Raw genomic sequence first — 14,074 nt, forward strand, 5'->3', positions numbered from 1 at the left:
TTAACTCATTCAATAATACATGCAGTAATAATAATATTACTATTTATATGCAGCACTGTGTGTGCATAGGGTGTATACATAAACGTTTTTTTGGGCACAATGAGTTTCCAATCCAGTCGTGGTGCCTGATACACCAGCATGTAAAGTGACTTGCACCAGCCGGACCGGTCTCGTCTTCTGCAGAAGCACTTTGTAGAAAATATTAAACTGCCCATTCATTTTTAACTGCCCCCAGTTGACTACATTCAGGTTTTCATGTTTATGTTGCCCACTTAAAGTACTGCTTACCTCAAATACACCTTCAGGGCATCACTGAACAACAAAGATTAAGGGAAAGATCTGTTAAGCAGTGCTAAGCCTTAAGGCAGGGGTGGGCATCTCCAGTCTTCAAGGGCCACCAACAGATCAGGTTTACAGGATGTCCCTGCTGCCGCATAGGTGGCTCAGTCCAAGACTGATCCACTGATTGAGCCACCTGGCTGAAGCAGGGATATCCTGAAAACCTGACTTGTTGCTGGTCCATGTGGACTAGCGTTGGCCACCGTTGCCTTCTTAAGGCATTAAAAGTGGCCAAAAGGTGCCTTATTATTAATTAACTCCACTTAGGAACTCTGGGCCTAAATCTATATGTCAAAACATAAAAAAGGGTCAATGTCAAGGCATTTAATAAGGACAAATTCAAATGAAGTGTTGCTCTTTAACTCTATCAGGTACTCTGAACATTATATTAGCCCTCTTCTGTCTTTCTTTCATACAATGTCATTTCTCAATAGCACAGTTTGTTATGACATAGCAACAGTGTTATTATGACAACAAAACTGTATCATTACTGCGTATAGTATAAACTCGCAGGAATGGCAGAGCCTTTTAGATAACTTTTTTTTATTATCTATCACGATAAGGGAAGAAAAGCAGAAATTGGAAGCCTGAGTTTAGGAAGCGATTTAAGCCACAAGGCGTTTCCCTACAATATGCAAAGACCCCACAATAAGCCTTGATCCAAACCTGCAAGAAGATCCAACAGCATTGGCAGTGGGAGTGTATTCTCAAGCACACACAAACGAGTCTTTTCTTTTGCAGGGTTTGATATTACTGTTATATTTGAGCAGAATTGAAAGTCTTTGTCGATGTATCATGTTTATAATGGTGATTTTTCATAACATAGCAAGAACTTTCATATTTGTCCAATAAAAGATAATGAAAAAGTAATAGTGACTCGGGATGCTCCCTGTTGCCAAATCAGTTAACTAATTCTACTTGAGCATGGTGTTCCATCTCTGCAGAGAAGCTGGATCGGAGCAATAAGGTGAATCACTGTTCTGCAGCTGCTTTAAAAGATATCACTAAAAGCAAAACTGCAGATTTATCCAGGATCTTATTTTATCGCAACAATGTGCAATAAGCAGCAAGTTCAGAAAGCAACATTTTTTGTAAGCCCAAAATTATAATGGGGTCTGCAGCCATTTATAAATGCCGAACCCCAATGCTAATACCAAATGCTCTTTTTTATATTAAATAATGGTATTTTTTTGTTGTCCTATTTTTACAAACAAAACCACTTTGTGTACATTTAATAACCATATGCAATGGTTCTTGATTATTAATATTTTCTGCTTTTCCCTATCTTCTATTACAGGGATTCTTCTTCCTAACCATGGGATACCTCGGAACCAAAGGCACCATCTTCGTCCACTCTCCTCCTACATCTATCTTTCCTCTCTGACCTAAATCTTCCCTTGAGATTTCCACCTCCATCTTTCAGAACCAAACACCAGCAGAAAATATTTCTCTTGGTAAAGCATTTCTATAAACTTTGTAAAGATCAAAGGCCATGAAGGTACTATACTATTTCAAGGAAAATCAGGATACATCACATCATTCGCGATTCTCATCGTAATTGTGCTTGTAAGAACTCTCTTGCACCTCTCAAATACAATTTCTTTCGACAAGTCCTCTACTGATAACGTTTTAAAATAAAGACTCAATTTATCAGAGTTTCATAGCCCTGATTTCTTTATCAAGTATAGCATCATATCTATCTAGAAACATGTGAGCATATCAATTTTTCTGCTTGTTGAAATGTTGTTGGATTTGGTCTTATCCAATTATGCAGAACTGCCTTCTTTCCTAGTTACACAATTTGCTCTATCACTTTAGGTATTTCCTCATCCCCACCGTTCCATTCCTTGGAATTATTCCATAAAATAGCTTTTATATTTAATGGGAGTTTAGTCTTCCACATTTTATCAATGTAAACTAAGAACTTATACCAAACATGTTTAATTTTCCTGCACTACCAAATATACTGTTTAAAGTCTCCGTTGGTCTTCCTACACTTATGATATTCATTAATAATTTGCTTATAATATGTTGCTAATATTCTCTGGGTATAACACACTCAATTGGATTTGATTTCCCTTAAATGATGTAATTATTTTTATTGCTTCAATCATGAATTGAGTTTGATCAAATTCTGTAAAATCTGTTCTCCATCCTTTCAGAATACTTAAACTATACTTTTCCTGCCACCCTTAATGGGTTCTTAATAAGAATAACTGAGAATGCACATGCGTCAGTTAAATGTGTTGCTCCTGTTAAGATATTTGTAGCTCCCCGATCCCCAATTCCATTAGTTAGACATTGAATATAATGGTGGCACAGCAGGTAGGCAAAAAAACGCTTATATGAAATCTTGTATTTCTCTTGCAATGTAGCAAATGGCATAAAGTTTTTTTAATCTTTCCACTCCCACATTTGGTACATATTTTTTTATTCCCAATGCCTTCTATGCTCTAAACACTGACTCACCCTCACCTGCTTGGAATGATGGATTGCATACAGGAAACCTGAAACTTTGCAGTCTAGTTTCTGTAATTTATTACATTTTCTCCAAGCCAGCAAGGGCTGGGAAAGGAGCAGGTTCATTTTAACTTCCTGAGTAATTATTGGGTCCTTAGCATGTGGCAGGTACGCTAATAATATGGGGTGAATGAGGAATTCCTCTAGAAAAAGTGTTTTTCTCCAAGAGACAATTAAATACATGTCTTGACAAAAAAAAAGCAATATTATACTATTCTAAGTATGCAAAACAGAAAGTGAATCCCTGCGCGTCCCCATTGATTGCTATCCCTATGGGAGAAGCGCAGGGATTCACTTTCTGTTTTGCACATTTGTATGGCCATTTCCTTCACTAGCTGCATGCTCTTTACATGGAGAAGCGCAGTGATTATATTTGTTTTACACTGTTCTAAGTATACCTAGTGCTCTTAATACCACATCACAAATTCATGGACACACACTGATACCCATAGAGACACTCATGCAATTCAGCACCTAGCACTGCATCCCAGGTAGCACAGTGGGAAGAATGCAGCAATATGGGTACAAATACTTCACAATGATGTAGTCAGCACTGAGTAACAGATAATCACTGATTGGGCCGTTTTGTTTTCCATTCTCAGATTTCCGACTTTGATTTTAAAATAAACATTTGATGCTGTTAAGCAAAGCATGAGATGAACAATTCAGTTAAGTGAATAGTTTACTGATTAAGGTAGATTAGGTCAATTTAGCAACTAGTGATTAGCAATTAATTTGTAAGTTCACCAAAGTTCATTTTTAAATGCTTGAATATACTGTTGGTGCATTGCATGTACTGTAGATGATTTTGTGCTTTTAGTGTGGTATATAGTAATTAAACACCTGTATCTAGGCAAAAACTTCCAGAAAATCGGCTAATCACCAGAAATAACAAAGCATCCTACATTAAGAACGCATTTAATTTCTGTGTGAAGAGTGCTGGCCCAGATTCATACATGTCTTACTGAAGCAAAATATACAACAAATAGGATATCGCTCAAATACCTAGACATACAAAGTGAATATAGGCACCAGGTGCGTAGGGAAAACTGAAAAGCAAACAAGATAGTGACCTAGGTCACCTAAGTCCCTAATAGGCACGCACTCATGGTGCACTAGTACATAGTACAAGGATATAATATCCACAGAGAAAACTCAAATGCCCCACTAGACCCCACAAAAAGGGCTAACAATGGTGACATACGTCTATTCTGTTAAAAACAGAAAATAGCAAATCTTTAATAGAATAATCAATAACGCCGAAACAACAAGTGAATGTATGTGCAAGTGAAAATAAAAGAGGAATAAAAATAATCCACCGATGGGGAAGGTGCTAGGTGACAACCTGCTAGTAGGGAGGATTTAGCTTACTAGCTACCCAGTACTCCCACACATGCAGCTACCAAATGACCTAATGGTCCAGTGGAAATAGCCTCACACATACAGGTAAACGCACCGCAACGGTGCGTAATGCGTAATGCACACAGATGCGGTATATATGGTTGGAAAATTACCACAACAAGAACACTTATAATGTGGAGGCATAAGTCGTGTGTACATACAATCACTTGTTGTTTCGGCGTTATAGATTATTCTATTAAATATTTGTTATTTTCTGTTTTTAACAGACTAGACGCCTGTCACCATTGTTAGCCCTTTTTGTGCTGAAGCAAAATATACCAGCGTTAACAAGTTTCTCGTGCATGGCACAGTCAAGTGGCAACTTTTTCTATTTTTTCGTAAAGCAGGGGTGGCCAACTCCAGTGCTCAAGGTCCAGCAACAGGTCAGGTTTTCAGGATATCCCTGCTTCAACACACGTGGCTCAGTCATCATGACTTGGCCACTGATTAAACCACCTGTGCTGAAGCAGGGATAGCCTGAAAACCTGACCTGTTGCTGGCCCTTGAGGACTGGGGCTAGTCCACTCCTGTCCTAAAGCATAACCAGTCTGAGCAGGTCAGCAGGTGAGCTTGAACAATACCTCCATTAATAATTGGCTCGATGACAGGGCATTTCTGAGCTGCTATTAGTTGTTATGTTATGGTGAGTAAACTTTTCCACTTTGAATTTTCCAGGAGCAAGGGACCCCAAGAATTAAGGTGAGTACAGATGCACATTGGGGGACCCTCAGATTCTCGTCATAAAGAAAATTAAGGACTGGATTGTGACTTCAATGTGCCCTGCAGATCAGAGCACTGCTGCTTCGTCTGCAGGAATGAAGCAAATGTTTCCACGTGTGACGTTTTCACTATCAGAAAGAAAACGCATCCAGAGATACTAATAAGCAACATTAAAGTAAAATGTTCTGTGCACCAGGAAATGGGATTCTGGATGCAATTTTATATCTGATAGAGAAATGGTTAGTCCACTAGAAGAATTTAGTTTCACTGCCAAGTTTCCTCCCATGTGAGTTTTAAACTTTCTAAAACAAAAACGCCAACAAAAAAACCCAGAATGGAGCTATATACAAGTAGTTATTAACTCCTGTGCTGTCATTATTAATGGGACTGAGGCCTCGGACTGATCAGCACATCAATACATTTGACTAAAACAACTAGGGATCTCATTTATTCCTCACACCTAAAAAATCTCCTGCCTTTGGGAGAAAGCACCTTTAATTGTCTCCAAAGTTATTATTTTACATCAGCCACACAATAAATAAGTTATGGTGGTAAAAAAAAGTGACAAAAACCCTCCACTGTACAGCATGCAGCAAATACAAGTATCACTTGTGAGCACATTCACATCTCAGACAGATCTGCAAACCTGCCTTTCACTTTTATCTCCTAGCACACAATAATTCCACTGCAGCTACAGGTAAGGATTCTGGGTAATGACATATACATGAGCACACAGTGACACCTTTTGCTTGAAATCCATTTTGACATGGTCCCCAATAAGCTGATGCCTGTTGCATTACGCAGCTTTTCAGCACAGCGTGGGTTAAAGAAGTGCAGAGCCAGTAAACCTACTCACATACAGCTATTCCAACCTTTTGGGTCTCATCAGTGTGAGGCTGGTTGTACCAAAAGGTCGAAACGGCTGTCTGTTGGTACTGTAGGTTAACTGGCTTTGCACTTCTTTAACCCAGGCTGTGCTGAAATGTAGTGTAATGCAGCAAGTACACAGTAAGCTTATTGTGGTCCAAAATGAATTGGGTAAAAGTCATTAAAAAAAGTGACATAAGATCATAAGATCTCACCAATAGAAAATAAAAAAAACAAGTACGCAATGGTAAAAGCAATTATAATATTTTGAAAGGAAGACTTCATATTCTTAATATTTTCTTATTCATAAACCTTTCAAGGGTCATGTTAAGCATAGACATATTAACACAGAATTGTATGTGTAACTGTCATCATAATAACCTGCCTTTTACATATTGTACATACTGTAGAGCATTGTTGTTATCTGAAATGTATCTATGACAAGACCTGGTTCAAGAACTGTCCTGGCTTCAAGAATCAAGACACACAATTGTGCAGAATGACTGATGATTGCGCTTGTGCACTCCCTAATGTATCCTTAATTTATAACTGATATACAAATAGAATACAATTAGGCCCACCATGAACTGTGATTTCATATTGATGAGGATTTAATTGTATTTACAGTAATTAGGCTACGTGCTAATTTTTACTGCATGGAGGCCCCCAGCACCTTCAATTCACTCATTAATGGTATGTTGTGTTTTGATGCAGACATATATTTTACTTAGCAACATATAGAAGTAATACATGTATTTTAGGGCGAGGCTTTGACTCGCACAAGGAAATAATCTTAGTGTTAGCAAGGCTCCCAATGACATACTGTAACCGTGTTTCTAGGTTATAAACGCCTTACTATTTAAAATATTTCCCCCTCAGAAAGCCCAATTTGACAGATTTGTGCATCATAATTGTAGAACTGTAAAAGTGATAAAAAGGTAGTATTTTTTGATGCAATAAGCACGAACCTCTTCCAGCTGGCAGGCTTTAATGACACTCAGGTATCTGTATTGATCATAAGAAACACCAAACACTATATTTTCTTTGATTGTTCCAGGCATGATCCAGGAGACTTGGGGAGAAAATGAGATTCGACCACTGTGCTTTATTTTGCCTGCAGATGGTTCCAGTTCACCCATGATCATCATCAGGAGGGACGTCTGAAATGGCACAATAAAGTGAGTTAGCAAACATGCAAGTTCATAGGTAGATATCTACTGATATATATATATTATGTATTAATCTAAACCTATAAATTCGACAAATACTCGAAAGCACTGAAAGGGCTATTGGTACTGTATTTGCAATGAAGTGTAATATGGTTAGCAGACTCACCCTTATGGGAATAGCAGTATATTAGTGTGTATATATACATGTAATTAATGTATAATGTAACAAAACTACATGTCGTGCAGTTTAAGAATAATACATTTAGTCATTTAGTGACTTACAGTGGTGAGATAAAGTTTGTGAACCCCAATAATAATTACAGAAATTCCATAGTTTTTCCATGATAACTTTCTTGAATCAAAACCAGTCTTTTCTTAAATATCCAATAGTGTTTATGTTAACTAATTCCATGTGTTTTTAAAAAAAATTATGTATGAATTAGACAAACAATGAATAAATAAGAGTCAGGGTGCAGTGTGTGCCAAAGTAAGTGAAACCCTGGTTTTATCAGCTAAATGAAAGGGGATAATTTACAATCAGGTGTTTAAATAATTAGGTAGATCCTCAGGTGTAAGTTTGGGAGGTTCCACACTATATGAAGATCCACCAATCCACTGTCAGGCAGTCTACAAATGAAGAAAGTTCAAGACCACAGTAACTCTACCCAGGAGCAGTCGTCCTATCAAAATCTCTCCAAGAATAAACCAGCAAATCATCCAGGAATCATCCAGGAAGTCACAAAGAATCCCAGCGTAACATCCAAGGTTCTGCAGGCCACTGTCGCCTTGACTAATGTGAATGTTCATGACTCAACTATCAGAAAATAACTGAACAAGAATGGTGCTCATAGAAGGATAGCCAAGAGGAAACCACTGCTCTCTAAAAAGAACATTGCTGCCATCTGAAGTTTGCCAAATAGCACATGGATAATCCACAACACTTCTGGAACAATGTTCTCTGGACAGACGGGTCAAAGGTAGAACTGTTTGGTCTCAATGAGAAACGTTATGTTTGGCAAAAACGAAACACTGCGGTTAAAAAGAAGAATCTCATCCCAACCGTCAAGCATAGTGGTGGGATTGTGATGTTTTTAGGCTGCTTTGCTGCCTCAGGACTTGGATGGCTTGCCCTCACTGACACCACCATGAATTCTGCATCAGAAGATTTAGGAGGGGAATGTCAGGCCATCCATTTGTGAGCCGAAGCTGAACCGAAAGTAGCTCATGCAACAAGACAATGACACTGCAAGCAGATCTACAAAATGGCTGCAGAAGGAGAAATTCCTTGTTTTAGAATGGCCTTGTCAAAGTCCTACCTAAACCCCATTGAAATGTGGCAGTACCTGAAGTGAGCCGTCCATGCAAGGAAGCCCTCAAATGTCACTGAGCAGTTCTGTAAGGAGGAATGGGTCAAAATTCCTTAAAACCGATGTGAGAGACTGAGCAGCAGTTAGTGGAAATGCTTACAGTAGTTGAATTCATTGCTGCTCAAGGGGGTGCCACCAGGTACTGAATCTAAAGGTTCACATCTTTTTCACACATGGATATTAAGGGGCCTATGCAGTAAGCGTTCATAAGCCACTTATCGAGCATGTATCGACCAAAATGCCTACTGCTATTCATTACGCAGTGATAAGTGGGTGATAAAAGACTGAATTGCCCCCCAAAAAAATTGCTCATAAAAAAAAAATCACGGAGGCAGCGGTGATAAGCCACTTATCGACGCTTTTCTGCATGTTCATAAACTCGCGCAATTCTAGTAGTAGTGATTAGGCTATCACCGCCTATCATGCTCTAGAATGGTGATTTTATCACAAAATCCTCATGCCAGAAAAAGTTGGCGTGAAGGTGTTGGAAACCTGTAGAGAAGCGGCGAGATGGGACTTAGAAAAAAAAGCATTTTTCCTGCATAGGATTGATGCCGGGAATCTCTAGAGTTGATATCCATTAATATTAGCACCAGAGACCCCTGGCATGAATCCTATGCAATAAAAATACATTTACTGTAAACTTCATTACCATAGCGGATTGCCTTAGGGACACGCTACTTCCCGAGATACAGGCCCCGTTATGGGGTGCCGGTATCTCCTATGCATTTAAATGTCTTTTCATGTGACCGTGGGAATAAAATGCATAGGAGATACCGGCACCCCATAATGGGGTCTGTATCTCGGGAAGTAGAGGGTCCCCTGGGCTGAAAACAATGCGGTTCAGCTCAGGAGATCCCTGCTCATCTAAACTATTAACACAATTAAAATTTATACAAATAAATTTCGGGCGAGATTGGCACAGGGAGAGACGGCTCTCTCAGAGCAGCTCTCTCTGCAGCAGATACAACTTGCCGGGTGAGGCCTTTTCAGAGGGTCGTTCATCAGATCACCGGCTTATCACCCGTTTTGTGAATTTTGCTATGACAGGTAATCAAGGCTTTCTGAATACCGTGATAGCCACGCTCATAAAAATGGCGATTTAAATGGCCCGGCGATTTATTTTTTTGAGCCTTTAGTGCATTGGCCCCTAACTGTTAAATAATTTGTGGATAAAAAAATGTTGATAAAGTATCATGTTTTTGTCATTTGTTTGATCAGGTTATCTTTATCTATTAGGATTTAGATTAAGATCTAATAACAATTTAGGTTTGAAATATGTGAAATACTTGATGTGAAAATCATAATGGGTTCACAAACTGTTTCTCACCACTGTACGTAAATTCTAATATTGTAAACACGTGAACATTGAAATTCTTTTTGTCACCTGGATCACTTGCCATTGTTTCAGAAGGAGTCTATTATTTCTCTAGTTTACTGGGGTTTTTTGTTTTGTTTTATCTTAATAAAAGACATAATTCATATTAATAATCTGGTCAGTGGTTGGCATTTTTAATTCCTAAATACCAGTTGGTTGAATCAGACACTCAAATTAACTGATGTCTTAGCAAAAGTGAGATAAATGTCAGCAGAGAAGTTTAAAGATGCCAAGGTAGAATAATCTTAAAATAATTGCATATTCTATATACCTGCCTTATATCTTATAAGAGAGCAAGAGAAGGAATCAGAAGAGTTGTTTCTTGCATTCTAATCTGAATAGTTTTTGGAACAAAGCCACACAGATGTTATTAACACTTTCAGTGTTTTTTTTAAGTTAATCATCTTCCATTGTCCCTCCAACAATTCAAATTGTTAGCTCCTCTGGCTACTTTTGTCTGTTTTGTGATATGCTTCCTTTTTACTGTATTCAACATTCTCTCCATGTGCACTTTGTAATAGTGACTTGCTCTGATAGCACATTATATATTGGGCATATTTGTGTATGCATCGTTACAGAGCCAGTTCATGCTGCCTACTCTCTCTCTCTCTATGCTCATGCAGAACAAGGTCTTACTGGTCCATTCAACACTGAATGGGTAAAAACACAACACTTGTAACACAAGCTTATTAAAAGGCCTATATTGTAAGATGATTCATATAATTAATGTTATTGCTTAGAAGTCTGGAAAGGTTATATTTGATTGTTAACTACGATTAAATATATATTCAACACATACTTTAAAAACTCTGTTTATAGACGTAACAAATCTTTAGGCAATAGAAGATTATTTTATCATCTTTATGACTGAGAAAAAAATGTTGAATGTCTATAAGAAAGTTTTCTGTCTCAACAATCCCACAAAATTCTTTAAATGGACTGCTGCTTTAGTAGCAAAGAGATTATATGAACCCTCCCCCTACACAAAAAGGACAGCTGCTGATTACAATATCTCCCATAGGGTTACCAGAAGGGACCCTTATTAATGGGTGGGTATATAGCAACAACACTTTTTCCTGCAATAACTATTCTGCAACCACTTTCAGAGACATCATCTGTACAGATAGATGACTGGATGACCTGCCTTCTTTACGCTGTCTCTTCTCACTCTTCCTCTGTTCATCTCCAGTCTACTAAACGCTATCAAAAACATATAGAGAAGTTTTTTCAAACTCTGAGACATCTTGCTCTGCCATTCAACTTGTTGGGACATTCCCTACTCATGTGTGCCACTCATGGCAAATGTGGGACAATTGGCAACTCTATACTGACCTTTAACCCCTCCCAAACACAAATTTAACACAGAAATGGATGGCAGAGTCTTTGCAGCAGTGTACATTGAATTTTGCAGGCACAAGTCCTTACACACTGACTTACTTTCTTAGCAACAGTGTGAATGAGAAAAGAGGAGAAGAGGAAGGAGTACAAAAAGTAACACCGAACTAATGTATTCGGGAGAAAGGATGGATGGTAGTGTTATCAAAGGTAATAGAAATACTGTCAATAGGACCAGGCTTAGGTGGGATTATGTTGAAAGTCCCATGAAGGTAGACTGCCTGATATCTGACTTCAGTGAGCTGCAGAAGCTCATCTAAAGTGGTCAGTATCTGTAAGTAAGGTAACAGATCAAAAGTGTCAACAACCCACTACAGAGTACTTAGGAGCAACTAGTCCAGGTGGCGTAGTTGCAGATCCTGTCAAGAAGTGAACCACTGAGGTGGCCCTGATATGTATTAAAGACATAAAAACCACCCAGGTATTTATTTATGGAGAGAGAGGCACGTTGCGAGACATTGCCCGATCCGTGGCCAAAACCAAAGCTTTAGGAAAGCCTGTGAGAAGATATAATGGGGAGAAGGAGCGGCTCAGTGAGACACTGATTGACACTGAGATTGTTACAGAGGAGCCTGGTTCAATTCCTGGTGTCGGCTCCTTGTGACCTTGGGCAAGTCACTTTATCTCCCTGTGCCTCAAGCACCAAAAACATAGATTGTAAGCTCAACGGGGCAGGGACCTGTGCCTGCAAAATGTCTCTATAAAGCGCTGCGTACAACTAGCAGCATTATACAAGCACATGCTATTATTATTATTATTATAATAGTTAAGAGGGAAACTCAATATAGTGTCCCCTGAGTGTATATCGTATATGTAGCGGTTACACATGTATTAATGTTTGCGTTTGTCTATGTAGACGAGGAACACAATGTAGAGAAGAACTGTACATTAAATAAAATACATTGATAGAAACATGTCCATGGCCTGAAAAACTTACATTAAAAAATAATCAAGTCGCAAATAAATCCCTAGAGAATATACTTACATTGGATAACTGGTATATAATAGATTTAGAATCACTATAAGCTTTACTGCATTTTGGATGAAAAAATGATTTAAAGAAGTAAAGAGGGTCTCGTGCTGAGAGTATTGGCTCATTACATACTGTAATATATGTCATCCTGTGCAGTGTGTGTAAAGAAACTGAAAGGTACCATATTCCTTCGATTTAATATCAAGCTGTAGATGTAGGGCTGTAAAAAGAATTTGTATCTTTTAGTCACCAAAACAACATTTTGTTTTTAAGCGGCCCCAATGAAATGGATCTGTTAGGTCTCTATCACCAACTCCCCCAAACTTCCCTTTACCTATTTTGATGCTGGATAGGCCACAAAAATATTCAAGATACAGTATGTGTGCGGAAAATATACAGTGTGCCTGTGCGCCAATGTTGGCACCTACAGTATTGTGTTAAGCTGCACACAGGTGTATTTAAATGGATGCTGAAGGATAGTGGTGAATACGAATATGTTTACATTTTTGTACAAGCGTGATTTTTATTCATTTGCAATATGGGGTAGTACAATATATATATAGAGTGTTCGACAAACCTACACATTTGCACGCCCCGGGCGAGTGGATTTAACATCGTGGCGAGCTCCTATTGGCCCAAGCATCACACGTTTGGTACTAGGTGGCGAGTAGATTTTTTTGTTGGGCGAGTAGATTTTTTGGTGATTTGTCGACCACTGTATATATATATATATATATATATATATATATATATATATATATATATAAATATATATATATATATATATTTATATATATATATATATATATATATTAAGTTATGGTTATAGATATCTATACATATATATTTAGGCACTGTACCGTGTATAAGTTTCACTGGATGTGCACTGAGCTCTGTCTGTGTTTTATGTTCTATCTCTGGTTTTAAATATATATTGCCATGCTCAGTAGCACTCCTCTGTGACACTTATATGCTATATATATGTTGTGGTTATTTTGGGGGTAAACTATGCAACTAATTTTGACAGATTTATTATAAATCATTCTTCCTGGTAATGCCCAGGTTATTAAGAATTTATATTAGTGTTAGGGACCCTTGAGATGTGGTCTGCCGTGTAGATGCTCAGGGGCTTACAACAATTTGACCAAAATGTTAAACTAAAAGACCATTTTATTCAATAGATATAGATATATATTTAGGCACTGTACCGTGTATAAGTTTCACTGGATGTGCACTGAGCTCTGTCTGTGTTTTATGTTCTGTCTCTGATTTTAAAGGGTGAAAAAGGCGACAGAAAACCTCCACCGTTAGCATATAGCCAATAAAGAATATCACTTGTGAGCACATTCACATGTCTTAGACAGGTCTGCACCCCTGCCTTTCAACCATTATCACCTAGCATGCAGTGTTTCCATTGCTGCAAGGGATTCTGGGAAATGACATGCAGATGAGCACACAATGTGTCACCTTTTGCCCCGAATATCCATTCACATGGAGCCCATTTAATCTGATGCATCGCCGTTCACACAGCTTTTAAGCACAGCATGGGACTAGCAAAGCAAGTACAGACCACTCACAGACATGTTTCAACCTTGATGGGTATCATCAGTGTGAGGTTGCTCTACACTTGCCTTGAAATATTTCTTGGCTGGGTAGGATTACCATATACATTTTAAGTTATGGTGGGTGAAAAAGGCGACGGAAAACCTCCACTGTAGCATATAGCCAATAAAGAATATCACTTGTGAGCACATTCACATGTGTTGGACAAGTCTGCAACCCTGCCTTTCAACCATTAGGCTTTGGTCCCGCTGTGTCCGGCGGCGCGCATGTCTGCGTGCGTGTTCCTCATCAGCAGGGGTATCCTTCTGAGCCGGTCCCAGTCCCCCCTCGCTGCACGGCTCACAACGCGCTGTGACACGTCAGCCGGCAGGGGATGCAAGAA

At 38.6% G+C, this 14,074-nt stretch overlaps 1 protein-coding gene across 1 annotated transcript in view; it reads right to left on the bottom strand.

Moving 5' to 3' along the window:
• Nucleotides 1–14,074, bottom strand: part of CFTR (CF transmembrane conductance regulator) — a 203,266-nt gene that overhangs the window by 84,544 nt on the left and 104,648 nt on the right. The window contains exon 11 of the mRNA XM_075599966.1: nt 6,816–7,007. Within this exon, the coding sequence (XP_075456081.1) occupies nt 6,816–7,007 (192 nt within the window). The remainder of the gene's footprint in view (nt 1–6,815; nt 7,008–14,074) is intronic.

The sequence above is a fragment of the Ascaphus truei genome, chromosome 5, assembly GCF_040206685.1.
Source record: "Ascaphus truei isolate aAscTru1 chromosome 5, aAscTru1.hap1, whole genome shotgun sequence".
Classification (NCBI taxonomy): domain Eukaryota; kingdom Metazoa; phylum Chordata; class Amphibia; order Anura; family Ascaphidae; genus Ascaphus; species Ascaphus truei.